General features: G+C 45.6%; 2 protein-coding genes across 2 annotated transcripts; one reads left to right on the forward strand and one right to left on the reverse strand.

Annotated features, from left to right (window-relative positions):
• Positions 1-6,965: 6,965 nt before the first annotated feature.
• Positions 6,966-20,156, forward strand: RDH8 (retinol dehydrogenase 8). The gene is made up of 6 exons (XM_066615299.1): positions 6,966-7,094; positions 12,096-12,257; positions 14,543-14,722; positions 15,504-15,597; positions 16,484-16,667; positions 18,258-20,156. The coding sequence occupies exons 1-6, from the start codon at positions 6,989-6,991 to the stop codon at positions 18,480-18,482; spliced, it is 951 nt and encodes a 316-aa protein (XP_066471396.1). The 5' UTR covers positions 6,966-6,988; the 3' UTR covers positions 18,483-20,156.
• Positions 14,933-25,486, reverse strand: LOC136640286 (histone H4). Its single transcript, XM_066615300.1, has 2 exons — positions 25,164-25,486; positions 14,933-15,173 (listed from the first exon to the last, which is right to left on the reverse strand). The coding sequence occupies exon 1, from the start codon at positions 25,484-25,486 to the stop codon at positions 25,175-25,177; it is 312 nt and encodes a 103-aa protein (XP_066471397.1). The 3' UTR covers positions 14,933-15,173; positions 25,164-25,174.
• Positions 25,487-25,745: the final 259 nt, after the last annotated feature.

The raw sequence follows: 25,745 nt of genomic DNA on the forward strand, positions 1-25,745 counted from the left end.
TTTGCCTCAGAGATCCCAGCAACCCAGCTCAAGCATCAATTTCATGTATGGAGAAACATTCCGTCATGTTAGTCCCCAGCCTGAAGGAGTATGGCTCCATTGGCTCTTGTATCAAGTTTACTACCCGGGGCAAACCACAGGTGATGCAGGGGAGCTACAACTGCTATCACTTGTTTTTACTTGAAAGCAACCACTGGAGTTTCCATGCTGGGCTTTTTCCATTCTAGATTGTCCAACCAAAGTTGCTGTTGTCCCTGCAATGGGGGGAAAAGCATATAGGGACCTTTATATACATTTTTTTTCCCCCACTGTAGATCTGATAACAGCTGGGGGAGCAATTTAGATCTGGAATATCATGCTAGAGGGAGGGAGGAAACTTAGGAACACTGCTTCAGTCAAAATCAGGGGGCTCTACACCTGCTCCAAACATTAAAAAACCGGATTGTATCTTCACCATCCCATTTGGTTTGGCCCTCAGTAAGAACTAGGCCTATGTGACTCCCTGACCAGTGTCAGTTTGCCACCTTTTATCCTCCATCTACATGTTGGACATGTTCATCTAGATCTCCCCAGCTGTAGCCCCTCTTGTCAGATTTATTGCCTGGCCCCTCCCTCACCTATTGTGCAGCATACCTGGGAACCTGCTGACCTCAGTAGCTTATGGAGAAGGTAGATAATTTGACCAGAGAGGGGACAGGTAGGAGGAATTGAGAGTGTTTGCTTTCCCACCGTGTTGGACATTCAAGAACTGTGTCTGAGATAAGAAGTTGTGCTTCAGTGAGTTGGGCCCACAGCACTGCTGTCAGTTAGCATCTCAAGGTTGTTGGAGATGAAGACCATAGAGAGAAGTCAGATGGTTCGTTCTGTGAATTCCATGCTGTATATATTGAGATGACAGGTGCCACCTCTGAAAAAGTAGGGAAAAACTTGAGTTGAAGTTCCACATCAGCCTTGATCAAGTCCCACAGTCCTTAAGACACACTCTTGCCATGGAATGACAGCCTAGTGCTCACTGACATAGCTTTCAGGATCTATTCAGGTGCAACCAAACTAGCTTGGAATGGGAAGGACCCAGCTATAGCACTATAATAAAAACTAGGTCAGATTCTCACCAAATGTGGAAATGATCAGAACACAAAGAGTTTTAAAAACATCACTAGTGGGACAAAAATAAACCTTGTTTGTTTGTTTTTAATTGAAGCAATACAGCCTTCTAGAAGGCAAGAAAAGCTATATCCAGCAATTTGAATAATTACAGGAAGATGAATGGAAGGGAGTTCGTCTGTGGAAAAACCTGCTCATAATGGACAGGGATTCAAGAGAAGTCAGTGTAGATTTGAAAAGTTGAAAGAAATAAAAGCTCTAACTCCCCCCTTTCCTTCAGTTGTCTAATTGTTTCTGCACACTTCTCTGCACACAGTCAGAACCTAGACCATTGTTAGGGCATGGCACCATCTAGTGACCGGAGGTGAGTTCTTCAGGGAACAAAGCCATGTGTGTCCCTGAAGACCTTTTGCCAAATTCTGAGCAATTTGAATCAAAAACTATATTCACCTTGTTTGTATTTGTTCTGTGTTCCTCTCCCCTCCCCTCTTAAATCTGTTTGGCATCAACACATAGTCACAGTCTATACCAAATTTATTTTAAAACCCTAGAGTTTTTATTATGCTACTTCAAATAAAAAATTGTGTAACCATTTGGATAAAATCAACTCCCAGAAATGTCTTTTTCAAATACCACTCATTCCATTTTAAGGAAAATACAATCAACATTTGGGAGAGGGAATCTTGAATGTAGCTGTGAGGTCACAAGAAGGCTAGACCAAGATATTTTGTGACCTCTAGTGGCTGCCATGTGCAAATGCAGGGGATGTGCCTTGGAATAATCTGCAAATTGCAACACTGAAGAGGAGGCTTTGGGCACAACACTCAGAATACCCGTGAACCCAGCTGAGAATTACTTTCAAGATCCCTCCCCATTGAGATCAGTATTCATTCCTCTTAGTGCAGTGGTTCCCACACATTTAGCACCGGGACCCACTTTTTAGAATGAGAATCTGTCAGGACCCACCGGAAGTGATGTCATGACCAGGAAGTGATATCATCAAGCAGGAAAATTTTTAACAATCCTAGGCTGCAGTCCTACTCACACTTACCCAGGAGTAAGTCCCATTTGACTATCATTGTTAAAAGAATATACATAGTAGCTTGTTAAAAGTACAGGTCCTCCCCAAATGCAGTCACATACCATGGTAGCATCAAGTGTAATCTATTCAAAATAAAATATTGAAATGAATGGGAACCCACCTGAAATTGGCTCACGACCCACCTAGTGGGTCCTGACCCACCGTTTGAGAAACACTGTCTTAGTGCATGCTGCTTCACTGCTTTCCGCACAACCCATTCTATTGTAAAATATTGATGCCCCCAAGTGAATGCATAGATTACTTTTACATTTAGACTGCCCTTCTACAGGGCTGCTTATGAACATTGGCATGAAGAGATGGCTGTTCACCCTTAAAATAATACTGCAAAGCAGGATTATCACTCCTGTTTCAAAGATAGAGTGATTTGCCACCCAGCAACCCCACAGGCTGCATTGGAATTTTAACTAAGTCAGCTCTATGTCTGGCATTTCTCACAAATCAACACATAAGCTGAATAACTTGGTAGCAGACCAAATGAGGCATTCAGCTGGGAATCATCAGTTCCTTATAGGGAAGGCAGTCACATCACAGCAGTATTTCAGAGGCATAGAGGGCCAATGAAACAGGTATGTTTTGAGCCCTCACCTAAAAGCCTGCTGTTTTCAAACTCTCTGGGAGTTTGAAACCCGCAGTAAGTCTTTGTGGGAGGGGGCAGGGGGAAGGCAGCGACGTGATCCCCAGGATTGTGTCGCTCAGGGGGGTGCAGGGACTGGGATGCATTCACCAGTCCCTGCAGCAGCCATCCCTGTGTGTGGGGAGGCAAAAGCAGAAGCAGAGCGCAATCACCCCACTCTCCCTTTCCCTGACCTGGGGAGCCCTGCAGGCGCTCACGCAGGGCTCCCTGCACACAGGGACGGCTGCTGCAGGGACTGGTGAGTGCACCCCAGTCCCTGCAGCCCCGTCAGAAGGGAAAGCGGAGGATCGCACTCCACTTCTGGTTTTGCAGAGGGGGCAATCACTCCACTTTCACTTTTTCTGACCTGGGGAGCCCTGCCAGGTTGTGCAGGGCTCCCCGCACCCCCGGGTGGCTGCAGGAGTCTTGGGCAAGTGCACCCAAGCCCCTGCAGCCCCCCTGAGCAGTGAAATCCTGTGGATCACGCAGCTGCCTTCCCCCATCTCCTGGCTGCCCCTGCCCCTTAATGGTGCAGAGGCCAAGACCCACAGGCTGGGTTGTCGCGATGCCCCAGTTTGAATACCACTGCCTAAAAGCCATGAGGGAGGGAGTAGTTTTCAATTCCCCTGGAAGGAAATTCCATAGTTGTGGTGCCACTACAGAGAAGGCCTGAGCTGCCACCCCTCAGAGTGCACTTGGGACAGAGGTGGCACTTGTAGAAGAGCCTCCTCAGATGACCTAAGAGGGTGGGCTGGAATGAATGGAAGGATTTGGTCTTTTAGATAACCTGGACCCAAATCATGGAAGGCCTTAAAGATTAGAACTAGCACCTTGAATTGGGACCAGAAGTGAATGGGCAGCCGGTGTAGCTGCTGAAGCAGTGGTCCAGCAGAGTCATATTGTCTGACCCCTGTGACTCCAGCCACCACATTCCACACTAATTGCCATTTCTGAATGAGAGGGTAAATTAGAGGGTAGAGTGTGTTACAGTAGTCCAGTGGTTTTCAACCGCTGTGTCGTGGCACACTAGTGTGCCGCAAGGCCAGAGGAGGCAGCAGCTGTGAAAAGGAGCAGCTGCAGCTGCTTTGCAGCATCTCCTGCTGTGAGCAAGAGGAAGGCTGCAACCCCATCTTCCTTTACCTGGGAGTAAGCCCCATTGACTATTATGGGGCTTAGTTCTGAGTAGACACGCCTAGGATTGGGTATCAAGTCCCATGTCTGCCCAGCCTGCTGACTGGGCAACCGGAAAAGCCTGGAGGAGGTCTGGGTGGAGTGAGGAGGAAGCCAAGAGCAGGCAAGCAGGTAGGAAGCTAGCAAGTCTGCTGAGGCCACCAGCCTAAGAATGGGCTAGCTGCAGGTCCAGGAAAGTCCCTTCTCTTTGCCACAGTTGCCTGCAGCTCCCCAGAGAGACCCTTCCTGCCTTGCCTTTGCCTTTCAGAGGAGGGGTGTTGGGCCACAATCCTATCCACACTTTCTTGGGAGTAAGCCCCATTGACTATAATGGGACTTACTTCTGAGTAGACATGCCTAGGATTGGGCTTTTGGTCACCCTTTTTTCTGAAATACAAGAGCAGGCAATTGGGGGGGAATGTGAGGCAAGTGATTCTGGACCTTTGGAAGGTGTGGACCAGTGAGGGGAGGGACAGTAGGAGAGGTGCTAACTGCAATTATGAGATGGGGGAACGTGCCTGTGGGAGGGGGTGGGGTGGGGGAGAGGAAGAGAGAGAAGTGCCAATTGCCTGCTCCTGTATTTGAGAAAAAAGAGTGCAACCAAAAGCCCAACCCTAGGCATGTCTACTCAGAAGTAAGTCCCACAGGCACATTCTCCCCCCATGTGTTCCCCCCAGTCTTTGGCTGCAATCCTAACCACACTTTCCTGAGAGTAAGCCCCACTGAACAAAATAGGACTTACTTCTGAGTAGACCTGGTTAGGATTGTGCCCTTTGTCATGTAATGATTTAATTGTATTCATTATATTAATTAAAAATTAATTTTAATATAGTAATTTAATGTAAGTAAAAAACCGGGAGTGTGCCTTGACAATTTTAGTGCCTTGACAGTGTGCAAGTGAGCTGAAAAAGGTTGAAAATGGCTGCAGTGGTCCAGTCTTGAAGTTACTAAAGCATGGAACACTGTGGCCAGGTACAAAGGGCTCAGGTATGGTCTCAGTTGGCGCACCAGCCAAAGTTGGGGGACTGCACTTCTAGCCACTGCTGCCACCTGGTTCTCCAGAGAGAGCTGGGAGTCTAGGAGAACTCCTAAGCTGTGCACCCACTCTTGCATGAACCCGGTTCAAAGTGGGTAGATGATTCATTACCTGCATTGAGGATTTCCTGACCAGGAGGATCTCTGTCTTTTCAGGATCCAATTTTAACCTATTGACTTTCATCCAGACCCCAAACACATCCAGACAGCGCCCCAGGACTTCCACAGAATGAAATGACTGAGGCTGCATCTGCTGACACTATATACCACCTATATGACCCACCTAGTCCACTTTTAAATTTTGTAAATTTGTAAATGTACATTTTGAATACAAACACTGCTTTTTGCACTTCTAACTTTCGGAAAACAACAAAATCCTGGAAAAAATAAAACCATTTTCTCCCACCTCTACTTACAGTACAATAATACTTTCCCCCCAGCTAACTTCACACAGGGACTTTTCCTTTTTATCTCCTTGCTCCCCACCCACAAACATTAATAATTGTTAGAACATCTGCCTTATTTCAGAGCATACTGGTTGGGTATAGTAGACTTCTCTGAATGTATTAAATCTCCTACAGATTCCCAGTTCCCCTAGATGCCTGTGTCAGATCCCCAAGCATCTGACTAAAAACATCACTTCAAATGTATTCCACAAAATTAAATGGTGCGTCACTTGGCTCCTGATTTCCCCACATGTTTAAATATCACACTCTTGTTCTTGTCATTCATTCATTCAGGTTTAATTAATAGCATTCCCCTGATTTCAATTTTATATTTACATTAGAATCTTTTAGCTTGTTTCACTCATTCATAAGATTTAAGGCACAAGCCTAACCAGGTCTACTCAGAAGTAAGTCCTATTTTGTTCAATAGGGCTTACTCTTAGGAAAGTGTGGTTAGGATTGCAGCCTTATACTCCACCTTTCAATCAAAATGATCCCCAGGATGGTGTACAACAGTACAAAAAACAACTTCCCAGCAGTCCTTGGTTCTCTGTTTGTGCCCAGGCTGACCTTCCTTTCGGGTCCGAAGTCCCAGAACAACTGGCAGCTGGAACACTGCAGGAGTTCTTTGTGGCAAGGAAGGGGAAAGCAAGCTCTCTACAGCTGCTCCTACTCAGGCTTGTGGATGGGGCTTTGGAGGCCTTCCCCTTACTGATGTTCATCCTGAGTGGTGGATGTCTTCCAGTCTTCCAATAGACCTTAGTCCTCTGTCCAGTGGCAGAAGCCAGAGTGCCCTTTCCTTCAGCAGTCCCCAGGTAACTATGAGATCCATGTGCATGTATTAGAAAAGTCGGGAAAGGCATCTTTTAAATAATAACCCATTAGTATTTGTATAGGACTTCCAAAGTGTTCAAATGGTTTCATATACATTAGCTGTTCTTCCACCAACTGTGCATAAGGCAGATCCAATATTATTGATATTGATGTTGCAGATGGGAAGGAAGCTTGTCTAAGGAGGTCACCTCTTAGCAGAGGCAAAAGTTGAATCAACAGCTCTCTGGATCGCTGTTCCTGCTTTTAGCTACTATGCTAATCTTCTTTTGCAACTTTGATTAGGAGTACAAGGAGGTGGTAAATGCATAATGCATTTACAGGGTAGCCGTTTCTCTCTCTTCTTATGTCCAGGGTTTGCACAATATGAATCTATCCATTGGAACGGGTTGTGTTCAGAGCCTTCCAGTGCACATAACAGGACAGAATATTGGGCATGGCTGTAGTCCATAGGCACTACAGGTTGAAAGAAGCGGGGTGGGGGGCAGTGATGGCACTCTGAGAACTACAGTTCTCAGTTTGGTTTGGAGGGGTAGCTGTCTTCCCTGAAGAGGCTGGGAGAGCTGCCTCCGCCCACCCCAGCCCTGTCACTGACTCAAGTCTCCAGCTGATCCCTGGGTCACATGCTGGAGTTCTGTAACTCTCTCAGCCCTGATCCCTTCAGGCATCAGTCACTGCAGCTCAGCTATGGCCAAGGCAACTCCACGCACAGTACTGATCACCGGCTGTTCCTCGGGCATTGGGCTGCGCATGGCTGTACAACTGGCACAGGACCCTGGCAAGCGATTTCAAGGTGAGACCAGAGCATCCCCAGGGGGTGGGATTGCTTGGGGGGGGGCATGAAACTTAGCTGGCTGAGTGCTTGTTTTGGAAGTCTGTTCTTCTGGGATGGCAGGTCTTTAATGCCAATTCCCTGACAAGAGATCACAACTTGATACCTCACAAAGGAATAACCTGAACTGACCAAAAAAGAATTAAATTACTAGGTGTGCCTGAAAGCTTTGCTGTTGCCCAGCAACTCTTAATGCTCAACCCCACAGGTTAAAGAAAGAGACAATTGAATGAACCAGCGATAGGGTGATAACTTTAGCTGCAGCATTAGGGAAACCCAGGGTGGACCTCCCTACTCCCTTCAGTCTGGCATTGTGTGCAGTGTGCTGCAGGACCCCCCCCCCCCCCGGCCACTTCATGTCCCATAAATTCACGTGCCTGCACTGCCCATCCAGCCTGGCACCCCTTTTGCCCAGAGCTTTCCCAGGCTTGAAGGCGCATAGCACTCACTACATGCTCTGAGCCTTTGATTCCAGTCAGCATAGACCAGGGGTGTCCAAACTTTTTGGCAGGAGGGCCACATCATCTCTCTGAAACTGTGTTGAGGGGCTGAATTAATTTACATTTCAAATTTGAATAGATTTACATAAATGAATATATTAGAGATGGAACTTGTATGAATGATTGAAGGTCTTGCAATAGCTCAAGGCCTATTAAAGTTCTTGCACAAAGCAAGGCCAGCCTTTCCTTCACTGCCACTGCTGTATCATGGATGTGAAACAGCAAGCAGTGGAGGAACCCTTGTCCCACAGCTCATGCGAGAGGTCAAACAGCCATCTTCACACTGAGAGCAATTGCGTTGGGCCAGCACAGGCTCCAGCAAGTCTGCAGAGGGCCAGGTGCTCATTGAAGACTGGGGGCTCCCCGCAGGCCGGATTGTGAGTCCCTGAGGGCCACAAGTGGCCCCCAGGCCGGGGTTTGGGCACCCCTGGCATGGACAATGCTGAGCTACATATGGTCTGACCCACTACAAGGCACTATTGATGAGCCCATCTACTTCTCCTCAAGAGCATGAGATTACCTCCTTGCCCCTTTCCAATAACCACTGTCCAACTAAGTGCAAGTCACTCCCTTTGTCCAGCAACTTCAATGAGTGTGAATTCAGGCATTACCCAAAGGTTACTTGTGTAACTAGCTAGAGATAATGATATCAAATACACTACAGTAAGAATGTTATCAAAGCCCAGCTTCTCTCCCCACTGCCCCCAATCCAATCATATCTACTTATCTTTTCTGCCATGGGAGTTAGAATGCAAGGTGGCTTGTGCTTCTTACATAGCCCAGAGTTAGGTAACTGAACCAGGGGGAGGCGCTGAGTCCAAAGGGCATCGGAGACAGAAATTGAACTCTAGGTCTGTTAGATAATGCTGCAGTGATACACCAGGGGCATGGGGGGGGGATCGCACACTGGTTCTTCATTTCTTTATGCACCATCCACCAACAACACCACACATGTGCACAAATTCAAATACTGCATGCATGACACCACAACACAAACCTTACTGGAGCAACAGAAAGAAAAACTGGGCACAGCTTTGCAAAACACATCACATGCATATGCTGTATATACAGAGTTGCAAAGCAGTGCATGCACAACAGACACATGCACAAATGTCACCAAAGCCAGGACTGGCCTAGGAGTTGTGGGACCTAATTGGAAGCATTTTTTTGCAGGGCCCCAGGTTCACAGTCAAAGTCTGCATGTACAATCTTAGAGATAGAAATAAAATTTGTTATAGACATTATATCTTCATGGAAAAAAGGAAAGCAATCAAAATGTATGCTTAAAAAGTGCATGTGAGTTAATGGGTCTAAGCACATTTTAATATAAAATTGCATACATGTAAATCTACAAGTAAACAAACAAAATCTCTAGATTAGCTTTGAAAATAGCTACAAGACCACTTCTTAGAGTGACTGTGAAATGATTTAGTTAAAATATTTATTTTTTATTCATACCTTAGCATGGAGCCTCCTTATGGGCAGGGCCCAATTGGGAGCAGTTGGTCCAATTGTCTTAAAGCTGGCCCTGATCAGAACATAAGGGTTGTGTTTGTGTAATCAAACCAAACCTAGTGAGGTCCTAGCTGAGTTGCAAAGCTACTCCTTTGGTACTCCTCCTAGGTTGCAGAGCTAGTCCTAGGCATGATCTGACTCAGTACTAGGCAGCTTCATCTGCAGTCCAGAATACTGTTTACAACATCAGCCAGTCAGGTGTCTCAGGAAGCTAACAACAAAGAATAGGCTATGAAGGTGTTATCCCTCCCCAGCAGCTAGTGTTCAGAGATAGATTGCCTCTGTATTTCATGGTTCCATTTAATTACCACAAGTCATAGCCATCAACAGGCCTCTCCTCCCAGAGTCCCTTCTTGAAGCCATGCACATCATGGGACACACAATAAAATCTAATACAGCATGCAGTCACGCATCATGCATGCACACTGCATGGATGTAGTATATGGCTGGGTTTGCACCCCAGCCCTTGAGCCTCAGTCATCAATATGAAAACTAGTCCTTGCAAGTTGCAAATACAGACCATCACAAAGAATGCTATCACAGGGATCTAGAATGCGCATTACTAATTCTGTCCCCTTTACATTTTGCTACCAAAAAATTAATTCGATGGCATTCATTTATGCAGGAGAAGCACATTAAGATCACAAATCTAAATGCACTTAACATGGGAGTAAGTTCCACTGAACCGAACTTATTTCTAAGTATACATGCATAGACTTGCACTGCAGTAGAATAACAGTAGGAAGAACAACAGAGGGAAGGTTTATGGGATATTAATGGAGGATGTCTTGTTGGGGCAGGTTATTGGAGTCCAAGAGGAAGAAAGAAAGAAAAGAAAAACTGGGCAGATCTCATCTGTATTATCTGCAGTAGTTTAGGTGTTTCTCCACAACCAATGAGGTCTAGAAACTTGATTTGTAAGAAATGAAAGCTGAGATTCATCAGGCTTCTATTTGATAAGTAACCAGTAGTCACCATTTACAGGATGATTAAAAGAGCACAAATAATCCTTTCCTACTAGTGCATAAGAGAGTGAGGCTCAGTTCAGGGATGGCATGAATCTCAGCCTCACATAGTCCACTCTCTTTCCCTCCTCTGCGAAGGTGGCAAAGAAACCTGGAAGATCTAGGCTCAAATCCCTGCTCAACCTTGAAGCTTCCTGAGTGACCTTGGGCCAGTTGCTATCTCTCAGACTAACCTACTTCACAGGGGTGTTGTGAGGACCCAAGAACCACATTCACTTCCATGAGCTCCTTGGAGGAAGGACGGTATAAAAATGTGGGGGAAAATAATTGACCCAGAAAGTTTCTTATACAGTATTCTCAAAACAGGAAGCTGCAATTTGTTGTAAACTGCAAAGTAAGCTTTAGACTTGGGGAGCATGAGGGAACACCTTGGGTTGTTGTTACATTTGAACCTGTCCTTAATGAAGTTAAGAGCCTGAGCTGTGAATGAGGAACTTACTTTCATGTGAATTCACTAGGTAACCAGAAGCAACTCTCTCTGTCTCAATCCCCTTAACCTCAATATGGGGCTAAAAATACTGATTTTTTTTTTTTTAAAAGCAAATGCATGTAAACAATTTCAATTGCCCTGAGAGCTCCATTGAAATGCTAAGCAATATTACAACATAATTTCTCAGGCACCATATCCTTGACTCCTCCCACAAATGGCATATACAAAATCTACACTAGTACTGTGTTTAGCAATGGAACATTCCTCCTCCTGGCAGCTGGGCTTTTTCTCCCCAACCATCATCACAGAGGGGGATTATCTATAGAGGGATTTAGCCCCATGACCCTAAAGCAGCTTACAATGCGTGAATCCTCAATTGCCCTTCTGACCCCTGGCAACAAACCAGCAATCCCTCTGCCTCTGTGTCAGTGAACCTATGTCTTAGGAGGCCAATGGAGTGTTAGGATACAGCTCAACAGACCACCCAGGTGGGGGGGGGGAATCTCATTACCCGTCTCCAGACACTGCCAACATTTGGTCACCTGAACTGCTGTTCTTTCAGCTACAGTTTCCTTCAGGAATATTCCAGTTGCCTTTCCTGCATGCTTTATTATTTATTTATTTATCACATTTTTATACCGCCCTCCCTCTAAGGAGCACAAGGTGCTATAGTAGTTTGTCCCCTCCTTTTGTCCTCACAACAACTCTGTGAGGTAGGCAAGACTGAGAGATAGTGACTGGCCCATCCTCATCCAGGAAGCTTCATGATTTCTTCCAGGTCTATGTCCAACTCCCAAACCACTACAGTTCTTGTTGGGATCCAGAGAAGAAGTATGCAATCTCATACTTACATCAGTTTATTGCAGGGGTGTCCAAACATTTTGGCAGGAGGGCCACATTATCTCTCTGACACTGTGTCAGGGGCCGGGGGGGTGGGTGGGAAAGAATTAATTTACATTTAAAATTTGTATAAATTTACATAAATGAATTTAGTAGAGCTGGAACTTATATGAATGAATGAAGGTCTTGCAGTAGCTCAAGGCCTATAAAAGGCCTTGCACAAAGCAAGGCCAGCCTTTCCTTTGCTGCCACTGCTGCATCACAGATGTGAAACAGCAAGTAGTGGAGAGAGCCCTCGTCCCACAGCTCAGGTGAGAGGTCAAATAGTCATCCTCATGCTGAGAGCAGTTGCGTTGGGCCAGCACGGGCTCCAGCAAGTCTCTAGAGGGCCAGAAGTTCATTGGAGATTGGGGGCTCTCTGAGGGCCGGATTGGGAGCCCCTGAGGGCCGCAAGTGGCCCCCGGGCCGGGGTTTGGGCACCCCTGGTCTATTGCATGTGTAGAGCAGGCCTAAATGATTTAATTAACCTGAAAACATTAATTTAAAGGGGCTCTTGGTACTTCAGCATTTTCCCATTGCCTCATCATGCCCCCCCTGCCACTCTCCCTGTAAGCTACTCTCCATAAGCTACTGTGCTCTGTCTTCCTTCCAGTCATTGCCACTATGCGTGACCTGCGCAAGAAGGACAAGCTGGAGGCAGCTGCAGGGGACACACTCAACAAGACTTTGACCATCCAGCGCCTTGATGTCTGCAATGACGAATCTGTGGCTGAGTGCATGAACAGCCTTCCTGACAAACGGCTGGATGTGCTGGGTAGGGATTCAAGAGGCCTGACTTCAAAGCCAGACAGCCAGATGCTCACAGTCATGATCATTTGCTATGAGGGAAGGGGAGTGCTGAAAGGAGTCAAGGAGAGGGTGCTCTTTGCTGTGTTGTGCTTGCCCTGGGAATGGCGTAACATTTGTAACAAATAGGCATTTTTATCCATATTGTGGATGGCTCAATGCTAAGTAGACAATTAAGTGGCTAAGTTAAAAAGAATACTGCCAAGTCTCAGTCAGGTTCCACGTTAGCAATCATTTCTTCCAATTAAGTATCTGTGCATGGAATTGCTTGCTTTGCATACTTGCTTTGGGTTTTTGGGAGGGTTGTGCGTGCTTGTTTTTGAAAACTTAAAACAGTGGGTTCATTATTTATCTCTAATGTGCTCAGACACACACACACCCAAAGCTAGATCATTCAAAGACACAAGCCGATAAGAACTTAAGAGCCAAGGGCCCATCTAGTCCAGCTTCTTGTATCTCACAGTGGTTCACCAGATGCCTCCGACTGCACACAAGACAATAAGATACCTGTATCCTGTTGCCACTGCCTTGCACCTGGCATTCAGACATAAGCTGTCTCTAAAACCTGGAGGTTGCATATAGTTATCATGATGTATAACCTGTGATGGACCTTTTCTTCATAAATCTATTCAATTGCTTTTAAAGGTGTCTAGGTCAGGTGCCAACACCACATCCTGTGGCAAAGAGTTCCACAGATTAATTACTCACTTGGTAAACATGTATTTTCTTTTGACTGTTCTAACGTTCCCGCCACTCATTTTTAGTGGCTGTCCCCTGGTTCTACTGTTGTGCAAGAGGGAAAAGAACTTCCTTCTATCTACTCCGTAAATCCCATGCACAATTTTGCATGACTCAATCATCACCCCCTCAGGTTCTGATCTCACCTCACATAGATTTACCATGAGCGGAGAGCAGGGGTGGACAAGATGAATCACACACCAGTGTTTCTCAACATTTGTCCTCCCCTGTACCATTTCACATGGTCCACCTATTCGAACTACCACCAGAAGTAAGTGGCAGTGACATCATCACAAGTTATTCTGGGTCTGGAGACCAGATGTGACACAACAAACACCAGTAAGAGACTCAGGGTGGATGGGAGAGCTTTTCTGAGCACAGAAAAGCATGCTTTGGAGCTCTGCCCGCTGAGCCAAGCCTCCTACCACAGTTTGTTATGTTGCGTTCATGTTGGCGGGTGGCGGGTATCTAGGGGTCCAGCAAGTACCACCAGACATCACCTCAAGTACCACTGGTTGAGAAACACTGTTCTACACTGAGGACAAAAAGTTCCTTACCAAGAGTCTTTCCCCAAGAAAGCTTGCACCAGTGGCACCGTTGAACCTCTAGCATTGTGACTGAGGTTGTCTGGGCCTGGGCTCCCTAAACTACAACTGATGCCATTTGCAGATCATTAGCTCACTGTAGGAGGCAATTACCTTACTAGATTCTCTTCTCTTTTTTGACATTGGGCACAATCCTAACCAGGTCTACTCAGAAGTAAGTCCTATTTTGTTCAGTGGGGCTTACTCTCAGGAAAGTGTGGTTAGGATTGCAGCCATATACTCTTTTCTTCTTTCCTTAAGTCAGTATATACAACCATTTCCACTTCCTTAATGACTATCATTAAAGCACAGAAACCATTTTCAGGTCAAGTACAATGAAGAGTGGCTGAATTAGCTGCAAAAGGATTGGAGTGATTCCCTACCTGTTGGTTGTGATTCAAGGGCTAGTTCACCAACCGTCCAAAATAGGGCCTATGTCACTCATGTGTCCCTGTAGCTGCCTTGCCAGGCATGTGCTTCCACCTGGTCCTTTTGCCCAGCCTAGAATAGTGAGGGAAGCATCCTCTCTGTGGTTGCTAGGCCCATCTGTGATGAGACAAGATGCTCTTGTGGTTGCCTAGCAACCACACTGCTTCCCCTTGGGAGAGGCCAGAGTTCAGTGGCAGAGCACCTGCTTGGCATAGGAAACAGCTCCAGATGCAATCCTCTTTCCCTGGACTGGCGAAATGGCCACCCTAGAGGCCGAGCAGGTGCAACCAATGGGAGGAAATGGCAACAGTGGGGACAGCGTTGATGGAAAGAAGAGTTTCTCATTCGGAGCAGCAGAGGAATGTGCTAAAAACCAGAAATGGGTGCAATCTGAGAATCTCCTGTCCCAGAGGCTGCTCTGATGGTAGTAGTGGAAGCTGTGCAGCTGGAAACTTTTGAGTAGGGGATGGTCGTAACGCTATAATGTATTTATCTGGCCTAGTGAATAATGCTGGCGTGGGGCTCGTGGGCCCTGTAGAGTCTATCTCCATTGATGACATGAAGCGCGTCTTTGAGACCAACTTCTTTGGCACTGTCCGCATGATCAAAGCCGTTCTCCCCGAGATGAAGCAGCGTCAGAGCGGGCACATTGTAGTCATCAGCAGTGTCATGGGATTGCAAGGTGAATATGAATGGCATGGAGAGGGGGAACGTGGGGGCAGAGAATCCTGCACCCATATGGATGGGTTACCACGCTTGTGCAGTGGCATGTGCAAGTGCGGCCACACATGTGCTGAAACATGCACATTCTAGGGGTCTTCGACAGTTAGCTCTTGGCACCCCACAAAGGAAGGTTGGCATTTAAGAACCACGGGTAATCAAAAAGCACAGCATTATTTATTGAGGGGTCAATTACAATTAGAGGACAGTGAAATGAAAGTGCAGATCCAATCAAATATATAGATCTCAACGTGCACGTAATGATGGTATTTTAAGGGGGAAACCATTCTTAAACCAGTGTCTGTTTTCAGAAAGAGTAGAGAGGCAGAAGAGGAACATCAGGGCACTTCGCAGAGGGAGGAAAAGGCATGAGGATGGAGTGAGCCAAACTGTCTTCCTGAAGTTGACCAACTCTGAAAGAAGCAACAATGTGACTTTACGCTGATGAAGGAAAAGGGGGGAAAGTAGAACAGGGGCAAGGAACAGGGCTAGACAAATACAATGGAAATAAGATTGTTTACCCCGGGGGCAGGAGGGTTTATTCCAGGAATACAAGCTCCAGTGTGAGTGAGCAAAGCAAGGGTTCTGCTGAGAAATTTGAGGAAGGCTCACCGGGTTGTAAGGGCTATCGCAATAAGAATTTACTCCAAAAGATTGGTACTAGCTTTCAGCCTGGGACCAACCATGAAGTGGACTGACACGCTTGTACACTCGCACCCACACCCACTTTGCTTTCCAAACAGGTGTCCCCTTTAATGATGTCTACGCTGCCTCCAAGTTTGCCGTGGAAGGTTTCTGTGAGAGCCTAGCTGTGCAACTCCTTAAATTCAATATCTTGTGAGTGATTTGGGGGAATAAAAGGGCTGGAATTTACCCATTTAGCCCAGGGAATTTTGAATACAGTGCCCTTATCAGAAGCATCAGAGTAAAGAATCTCTCTCCAGGCCAGCAATTTTCAACCGGCGCGTTGCTGCAGCGCATTGATGTGCCATAAAAATGGGTTTATTCTCTGTCCAGTCCACAGAAAACCATATCCACGGCTTAATTTTTGCTTTTTTTTTTTGTTGGCAACCTTCAGTCTCGAAAGACTATGGTATCGCGCTCTGGATGGTGGTTCTGGCACAGCGTCTAGAGTGGCTGAAAAGGCCGATTCGGGAGTGACAATCCCTTCCACACTGGGAGCAAGTGTAGTGTGTCCCTGGTCTGTCTCCCTGGCTATGGGCCTTCCTTCTTTGCCTCAGACTGTTGGCCAAGTGTCTCTTCAAACTGGGAAAGGCCATGCTGCACAGCCTGCCTCCAAGCGGGCTGCTCAAGGCCAGAGTTTCCCACCTGTTGAGGTCCACTCCTAAGGCCTTCAGATCCCTCTTGCAGATTTTTGCTAGAGATCACCATTTTATGTGAACAGTCAAGTAATAAAATAGATGTGCTTCTGGGCATGTGAGTTGTTTTTGTGTATGCAGTGGTGGTGATGACATTTGCAAGCATAGCATGATCCTGCTATGGATAATGGTTATAACTGGTGACATTTCATCTTTTTTGGTGTCATATAAACATGAATTTCAAGAAAGAGGTGCATTGAAATTTAACTGGGGGGGGGGCTATATGCTTAACTATTAGGTCTGTGTAAATTCTACCCTAACAGGTGTTTTTAAGATATTTACTGGGCATCAAATGAGCCTGATCCCAAATTCTGACTTCTTCTCTCAACTTCTCTTCTCTGTAGTGTGTCTTTGGTAGAACCTGGCCCAGTGAACACAGAATTTGAGATGAAGCTGATGGAGGAGGTGGCACGCTCTGAGTTTCCAGGAGCTGACCCTGCCACTGTGAGATACTTCAAGGAAATCTATCTTCCGGCCTCGCATGAGATATTCTCCACCATGGGACAGACCCCCGAGTCTGTGTCTACGGTAGGGCATACTTACACAAGTGATGTAAGAGAGGCTGAGGGAAAAAACCCCTCAACACACCCAATCCCTGACATATCTCACCTCACTGAACAGGTGTGATCAGCGGGCAAGATCCTGAAAAACCAGTCTGCTGCACCATACTGGCACCAATGGCTCCCACCTTCTCTAGCTTGCCTGCCTTGTGATACACACACAGACCCTTGTTGTCTCTGGATACATGTGTGGTTGCCATTGCAAACAAGAAGCAACTTCATCTCTGAGTAAGCCCCAGACTTAGTGGACCTGAACCATCCGGCCTATCAGACACTTGCATAGTTATACTATAAGGCTAGCTCATGCCTGCTTTTTCCAGGATACATCTTAGCCAAAGAAGCAAGGCTGTTGTCTCTGGTGCTTTATGTAATGCCATGCTCTCTGATCCCCATTATGAAGCAGGTCTAGAATCCTGTGCTTAAAAAAAAAAAATTAAGGCTGCAGTCCTAGCCACACTTACCTGGAGTAAGCCCATCAACTATAAAGAGACTTGCTTAGAATTGAGCTCTAAGTGAAATGCATTCACTTAGAGCCCAATCCTGAGCTCGGTGCTCCAGCTTTCCGCCAGAGCGCACTGTTGCTTACCACCAGGGCCAGCACCCGTGGCAGCCCAGCGCTGGGCTAATGCCAGGCGGGCACCTGTCCTCCCCCGCTTGGTGCTCTCACGGACTGTTGAGCCGTGGCACTGTAAGCGGGGGCAGGGAGGAGGCGTTCCGGGGAGGAGGAGGGGTGGGGAGGGTGGAGAGAGGGCTTGCGGGAGGCAGGGCTCAGCGCCATACACGAATGCCTTTACTGCTGAAAAGTAAAAGAAAAGATTATTTTCAGTATAGAAAATTGGTGTTCTAGAAAACAGATACATAAAATAAGAGAGACTCATTGGAAGGCAATGGGACCAGTGCACTGTTGAGTAAAGAACTATCTGTTCTGAGCACTGGAAGCTCAAACCATTTTCCATACCTGCATCTCCCCTCCAGCATTTAGTAGAAGCTGCCCATGGATTTCCAGATTCTTCTCTAAAACCATGAGAGCTAGAAGCATCTTCTTGAAAAATGAAAGCTTCTGCTGAAAGCTGGAGCACTGGATCAAATGAAAGGCAAGGAATGGGCCTTACTGGTACCGTCTCTCTGTCCTATGGATATATGAATATACCTTATATTGAGTCAGACCATTATTCCATTTTGCTGAGTACTTCCTAGTCCACCTGGCAGCAGCTCTCCAGCATTTCAGGCAGAGGTTCTTCCCTAGCCCTGCTACCTGAAATCCTTTTATTACTAGAGATACTGGAGATTGAACCTGGAATTTTCTGAATACAAAGCACGGGCTTTGCTGCTGAGCTTAGCTTTAAGATCCTCAAAGGAAAAATATTAGCCCCAAAACCTGTGAAAACACAACACTCCCCTATTGATCTTCAGCCTTTGGCATAGGCTTCTCTCATACAGAAGAGAATCATGGGTTCAAAAGGAGTGAGGACTGAACCACAAAAGGGCAAACAGGAGGACTAAAATGCAAGGTTTTCATATCAAAATCCTAGTCACTTTCTTCCCTCCCTTTCCCCAGGCTGTTGTGAATGTAATTGGGAAGGCGCGCCCACCATTCCGGACACAGACTAACATGCTGTACACTCCGCTGGTGGCCCTCAAGTACGCCGACACCTCCGGGAACCTGTCCGTTGGCACATATTACAACCTGCTTTTCCGCTTCACTGGCATCTTCCACCTCAGCATGAGCTTCCTCCGATGCATCACATGTAGCTGCTGCCGGCGCCGGATCACCCCTGCCTGAGATGGCCTGATCTTGCCATGTAATCCTGCTATGCAGCTTTGGAGCGCCTGACCCAAGCAGGGGGACACGAAATATTTGCTACAGATCAGCCCACTTTTGTTCTAAAACTGGATTCCCCATAGATGAAGGAGTCCCAGAGACAATGACTGCAAACAACAGGAGGAAGGGGTATGGTTGCTGCATGGCTTGGCAGACCCTTTTTTGTGATCACACCCTTCGCTAGATAGCAACATCCACTTAAATCATGTAGGGCTTCCTATACGAAGCTGCCTTATACTGCTCAGACCATTGGCCCATCTACAACTGGCAGAGATTTTTCTGAGATATCAGACAAGGGTCTTTGCCACCTCTACCTGGTGGTGGTAGGTGTGTGGTAGGCTGCTGTGGTGGTAGGTGGGCCGCTGTGAGATACAGGAAGCTGGACTAGATGGGCCTATGGCCTGATCCAGTGGGGCTGTTCTTATGTTCTTATGGTATGCCAAGGATTGAACCGGGGACGTTCAGCCTGCAAAATCAGATACTCTACGCTGAGCTGATGCTCTCCGTTGCTTCTGATTGCTTCCATTGCTCCATATCTTCCATTGCTAAGATATGGAGCTGCCTTGAGCAGAGCCAGGCTACTGCTCCATCTCCTCTAATATTGTCTACCCTGACTGGAAGCAGCTCTCCAGGGTCTTGGGTGGAAATCTTGTCCAGCCCAGTTACCAGAGATCCTTTCACTGGAGAGGCCAGAGATTGAACTGGGGCCCTCCTGCAAACAGAATATCTTCCCAATCTTCAGGGCCAGTTTCAGAATGCTGGGGTCACTGTATACAGTAAGTTAGAACACACAAGCCTGGAGCACACACCCAAAAATCCTCTGCCAGATAACTCACTCACCAAAGCCACATGCCAAATGCATGTTGAAAAATGCCACTTTCCAATTAGTGCTGTGACTAAAGGACAGTTTTCTCCTCTTTCATACCGGTGTGCTGTCCTTTAGTTACCCAGTGCTAGGTGGAATGGGGGGGGGGGGGTGAACTCAGACACCAAGCAATGCCTTTGTTTTAAGCCAGGGGTGTCTAGACTTTTTTTGCAAGAGGGCCACATCATCTCTCCGACACTGTGTTGGGGGGAAAAAAAGAATTAATTTATGTTTAAAATTTGAATAAATTTACATAAATGAATATATTAAGGTGGAACTTATATGAATGAATGGTCTTGTGATAGCTCAAGGTCTATAAAAGATCTTGTGCAAAGCAAGGCCAGTCTTTCCTTTGCTGCTGCTTCACAGATGTGAAACAGCAAGAGGCGGAGGGAGCCCTCACAGCTTGCGCTAGAGGTCAAACAGTTGGCCCTCGCACTGAGAGTAGTCATGTTGGGCCAGCGCAAACTACAGCACATTTCCAGGGGGCCAGAGGCTCATTGGAGACTAGGAGCTCTCCAAGGGCCAGATTGGGGGTCCCTGAAGACCGCAAGTGGCCCCCACGCTGGGGTTTGGGCACCCGTTTTAAGCATTTGTCCAGCTTCCATAAACTTCCTCAGTTGTCCTCCTGCCAGTCTCAAGGCTCCGGCATCCGCCCCATTATATTTACTCAGCTAAGAAGTCAACTGTGCCTATGCATAGCAATTATTGCTGTGGCAGAGGCAGGCATCACATCCTAGCATTACCAAAAGACCTTGAGCCATAAGGCTATATTTTACCAAGCAAGGAAAAAACCTATTATGTGCACCTTGTACAAGTAAGGAAAATCATGAGCAGCTCTGTTCAGATGGGGCTGGGAGAGTCAGCACTTCAGTTGTGCTGGCTTCCTGGAGATGGATGATCCATTGGGAAGGATGGAATTAATAGACCTCTCTATTCGTCTCTATTAGTCAAACGTTTAGATATTATAAGCAAAATGCAGCAAAGTGAAGCCATTTTTAAAGAGAAGTTTCATTGGCCTGCATGGGTAAATGGGCATTATTATTATTATTATTATTTATTATTATTATTTAGTAGTAGTAGTAGTAGTAGTAGTATTTATATACTGCTTTTCAACAAGAAGTTCACAAAGCGGTTTACAGAAAAAAATCAAGTAACTAATGGCTCCCTGTCCCAAAAGGGCTCACAATCTAAAAAAAATCACATTTTGCCATTCCAAGCTTTTGTACAGATAGGCAAAAGAAAGAGAACTGCAAAACACATACACTGAGTAGCTCCTTTGGAGACAGGGTAGGAAGACAACTACTGAGATTAGGACTGCATGCTTAATCAGTCAATACTGTTACAGTAATCCATTGATCTTGGGCTCAATTAAGGTTGTGTTCCCAATTCACTGGATAGTAATTTTAAAAAAATGATATGTTTTTATTAATGTAGATTCTTACGAAAACTGTGGCTGGAGAATCTTCATTTTGAAAAGGTTTTCCCCATCTTTCCCTTGGAGGAGGAAATGCCTCTTCCAGGGCCAATCAAAGAAGTAGCATCGCCTTGAGCAGAGGTCTCCAAACTTTTCAGTATGAGAGCCACATAGTATATTCTACACATTTTTGTGGACCAAAAAAAAAATCAGGTTTATAAATGAATTAATACATTTTACTTGGATTATTTTTTGTAACCAGCATGATATGATTCAGAACAAAAGAGAAATGTGACAATTACAAAGAAACAATGCCATATATATAACATTGGATTTATAAGGAGTAAATAAGGAGTAAAAGAAAGAGTATATAAAGAGATATATAAGGAATCTATCTATCTATCTATCTATCTATCTATCTATATCTACATATAAAGGAATTAAAATGTCAATCATTAGCAAATGCTCTGACAAAAAAAATGCAGCTGGGGCCAGATAAAATCTTGTGGCAGGCTGGATTTAGCCCCAGGATCATAGTTTTGAGATCCTTGGCCTTAAGCATGAATTAGTGGAGACACACAAGACTACTCAAATGGCATTTGGGAAACTTCAGTTGGCAGAGGACTGAGCATCAATGCTTGCTCTGCCTTATCTAAAAAGCAAAGTATAGCTATTTTTCAAAACTGCTTATTCAGAAGCAAATGTTTACAGATTTGAGCAGTTAATTGATTAGGACATGTGGTCCTAGGTATAAAATTCAGCTTACATTTTGTTTTGCTTTTAAAGGCAAGTGTCTAACCTTCACGGCTGCAAAGAACACATGTCAGCAAAGCCTTCTGAAATCTAAGGAGCCAGATAAGTGGTTGGAAAAGATTTACCATGTCTGGAGGTGGGGTTTTAGTGTTCTTATCTCTCCCCCCTTGCCGCATGCAGCAAAAGCAGAATAAATTGTGCAAAACAACAAATAAAAACAATGCACTAAATCAAAGAAAATAAGAGAAATTATCCAAATTTGCTCCTTTATGGACAACAGAACATCAATTTAATGTTAGCACTTTACATGGCCCTGAGAACAAGGCTGAAACAAATGAACTGTTCAGCTGGCAGTGTTTGTTCCTGCCTTCCAATTTAGGAGGGTGCAGATTAAAGGAAAAACAATGAGCAGGACCATATAGTGTGCTCTAATGTGTTTGGGAGGAAAAATTCTGGGAAGTAGAAAGGCTGCAAAATCAAATGCTGCAAAACCAAATGCAGTCTGCCAATGCTGATTATCAGAATCAAAATGAAGGGTTATGGAAGAGGAAAGAGGGCATGAAACAGGTTATTGCTGTTACCAAAACAAATACTAAGTGAGCAAGAAAACCTCCATAGTTGTTCAGAAAGATTTTCTGTACTTGGTCATCTCTGGTACCAACCTACTGATGTGATATCAGATTCTGGAAGCTGCTTCAACTAATAAACAGGTCTCAATTTGTGAAGACAACACAACAGTTAACAGGATTCTGTATTTATTATCACAACTGTATCCTACCTTATTCTGAAAAAAAAATTAAGCACAGCATATTTGAGACTTATCCCATTTAATCACAAACAAAAGCACAACCTTGTAAAGTAGGCTAGGCTAAAAGACTAGGTCAGGAGCATTCAGTTAGCATTGTGAGTAACGTGAAAATTTGAAGCCAGTCCACCTGAATCCAAGACCCACATAGTGCCAGTACCAGGTCGCTAGGGATACCAAGGCAAAGTAGACACTGCAAACAGAGAACTACTAGAAGCATTGAAATGAAACTGCAATTTTAAACTTTGGCTCCATAACTATTGACATGATTGCAGCTCTGCATAATCTAAGGTTCAATTTGAATCAGGTTTGTACTCTGAAATTATGAAGAATGCCTCTGTGAACGTTCAGAGCACTTTTTCCTCATTATAGCCACCAGCACAACTACAGTGAGAAAGCAGGATTTCAACTGACACCTCTAAAGATAATAACCACTACCATTCCTAACAAAGTATTTCTCTTCCTATAAGGCTCATGGATGGCTTATAAGGTCTGTCATATAAGGTGGTGCAGAGCTTACCACCTAGCCAGAAATACCTCTCTCTATCTAATTATCAGAACTGGAGGTACAAAGCAGAAGTGGGAGCTATATCATTCTTGATGCTAATGTGTATCATGTGCGTTCTACCACATACCTGCATTCAGGTGTCACGTTGGGGTAAAATGGCTGAATTTCACATATATTCGCTTTGAAGAATGCCTATTACAAAATGCTAACACAGTACAAGCACACAGTGCCACCGCCAAATTGAACATCTCTTAAAGGTTGTTTCATATTGCATTGGAGAAGTATAGGCAACATTGGTCAGAATGCTCTTATGTAGGCAAATTAGGGCCCAATCCTATCCAATTTTCCAGGGCCGGTGCAGCAATGCCAATGGGGTGTGCACTGCATCCTTTGTTGGGGTGGCAGTCACAGAGGCCTCCTCAAGGTAAAGGAACATTTGTTCCTTTATCTTAAGGCTGCATTGCAGCTGCACTGTTGCTGGAAAGTTGGATAGGATTGGGCCCTTAGTTGGCCCCAAATGGAACCTAGGGCTCTCTTCCCTTCAGCCAAACAGCAGCTTGAGAGCTCCACAGAGACAGGGTGACCATATGTCCTCTTCTTCCAGGATATGTCCTCTTTTTTAACCTCATGTCCTAGAAAACAACTTAGGTGTCCTCCTTTGCCCTATGAGCAGGCCCCTGTAGGCAGCGTATAGCCTTGTAATTAATAAATTAAGGACACAATCCTATGCATGTCTATTCATAAGCATGTCCCATTGTGTTTAGTGGGACTTACTCCCATGAAAGTGTGTTGAGGATTGCAGCCTAAATGTAATAAATTACTGTATATGACATATTCAATAATAAGTCATATAGTGCTTAAATTAACCACATGAAACCAATATGTGAGAGTGGTTTTTAGATTTTATTTTGTCATGCCCTACATTTTTGGGGCGCCTTGTCCTCTTTTGCGGTTATGACATCTGGTCACCCTGCACAGAGATCCTAAACATCAGGGGAGTGGTGGTCCCCACATAACACAACAGTCACACCAAGAACAGTTCTTAAGTATGGGGGGCAGTTGTGGGAGAACACCCCAATTCCAAAATAAGCCCAGACTGCAAAGAACTGGAGAGCACTACATTTGGAAGCCAGCCAGCCCTTATTGTCCTGCCCTTTTATGCAAGAGACAAGTCCTAAGATGCTACTCTAGCCTAGAAGCCAAGATCATATCGAATCTTTTCCCACCGCTCGAAAGGGTCCACCTCTGAGAACTAAACCTACAGGCCAGCTCAGAACTACCATTTCCAAGATGCCTTGCGCCTCTAACTCAGTGGCCCGATTACGCAACCGCAGAACTAGCGTTCTTATTGGCTGCAGCCAAATCAAGAACCGCTGCAGTCAAACAAAGGATTTGGTGCAAAGGGTGTGGGGAAATATGGTCCAATAGTTCATTGCAATGAAAGGCTGATGTTCCGTGTTCTCCATCACTGTTCTTACACAACAGGGTCTGCTTGGTTGCTACCTGGAGTAGATTCACCTTTGGAAACGTACTACTAGTCTTACAAACCACACTGAATAGTGTGGTATTTTTGTTAGTGCATCTGGCTTTCCAATCATTACCTACCATGTGAAATGTTAACTTCTTATGTTAAATTCTTTATATACTGAGCACTCATCTGATTACTGACCACTCATCTGATTACTGATTATATGATTTGGCTACATTAAGAAACCTTTGATCTGTTTCGCTGACATATTAAGCCATTTCTGCCCAACGTTGCATATACACAACAGACCAAATGTGGGCTGGGCAAAAATGGGTTAAGTCAAGTATACGTTCAAAAAATACTGCAGTCTAAACCAGAAAACTACTGCATAAGCACTTTTAATTGCCCATTTATTTTAATTAAAAACGCAGTATTTTAATCTAAAATAAACACCCACGTATGCTTACTAGGGGTGTGAAACTCAGTGACCACAACAGGACTTATAGCCCAATCTTACGTCTACTCAGAAGTAAGTTCCATTAGAGTCAATGGGACTTACTCCCAGGAAAGTGTGGATAGGGTTGGAGCCTCAGTCAGGTACTCAGAGACCAAACCTATGCATGTTTACTCAGTAACAAGTTCCATTAGAGCCAATGGGGCTTACTCCCAGGAAAATGTGGATAGGATTGAGCAATCAGTTCTGAAGGACATGCTGTCAGACTGCACATTTAACGGCAAACTATCGCTTGCTGACCTAAAAGTAGCAATTCAGCTCTTTTCTGAGAAGGTGGGTGGCCCTTAAAAGGGCCTTTGGATTTGCACTCACAGCATGACAATTTAGCCACCAAAGCCATAGAGGGTGCGGCCTTGGCGCTTGAGAGCGTACACGACGTCCATGGCAGTCACGGTCTTCCTCTTGGCGTGCTCGGTGTAGGTGACGGCGTCCCGGATCACGTTCTCCAGGAACACCTTCAGCACCCCGCGAGTCTCTTCGTAGATCAGCCCAGAGATGCGCTTCACGCCGCCGCGACGAGCCAGGCGGCGGATGGCGGGCTTGGTGATGCCCTGGATGTTGTCCCTCAAAACCTTGCGGTGGCGCTTGGCGCCTCCTTTCCCGAGCCCCTTGCCACCCTTGCCACGACCAGACATCTTCTCCCAACCTCAAAGCGAAAACTACGGAACAAACACTCTGAAGCATGTTTATATTGGGTCCAGTCCGACCAGAAGGAAAACTTGCCATAGGTGACACCTCCTATCTCCTGGAAGGCGTAGGTTACACGTTCTCCCAATTGAGCAGCGGGAGCTTTTCAAAGCGACCAATGAGAAATCAGTTCCGATTTTGCCGCCTTTCTCAGTGTCTACGTGAAAACCAGCCCAACGTTGCATATACGCAACAGTGTTTGCTCAA

The sequence above is a fragment of the Tiliqua scincoides genome, chromosome 2 (genome assembly GCF_035046505.1).
Source record: "Tiliqua scincoides isolate rTilSci1 chromosome 2, rTilSci1.hap2, whole genome shotgun sequence".
NCBI classification, from domain to species: Eukaryota; Metazoa; Chordata; class Lepidosauria; order Squamata; family Scincidae; genus Tiliqua; species Tiliqua scincoides.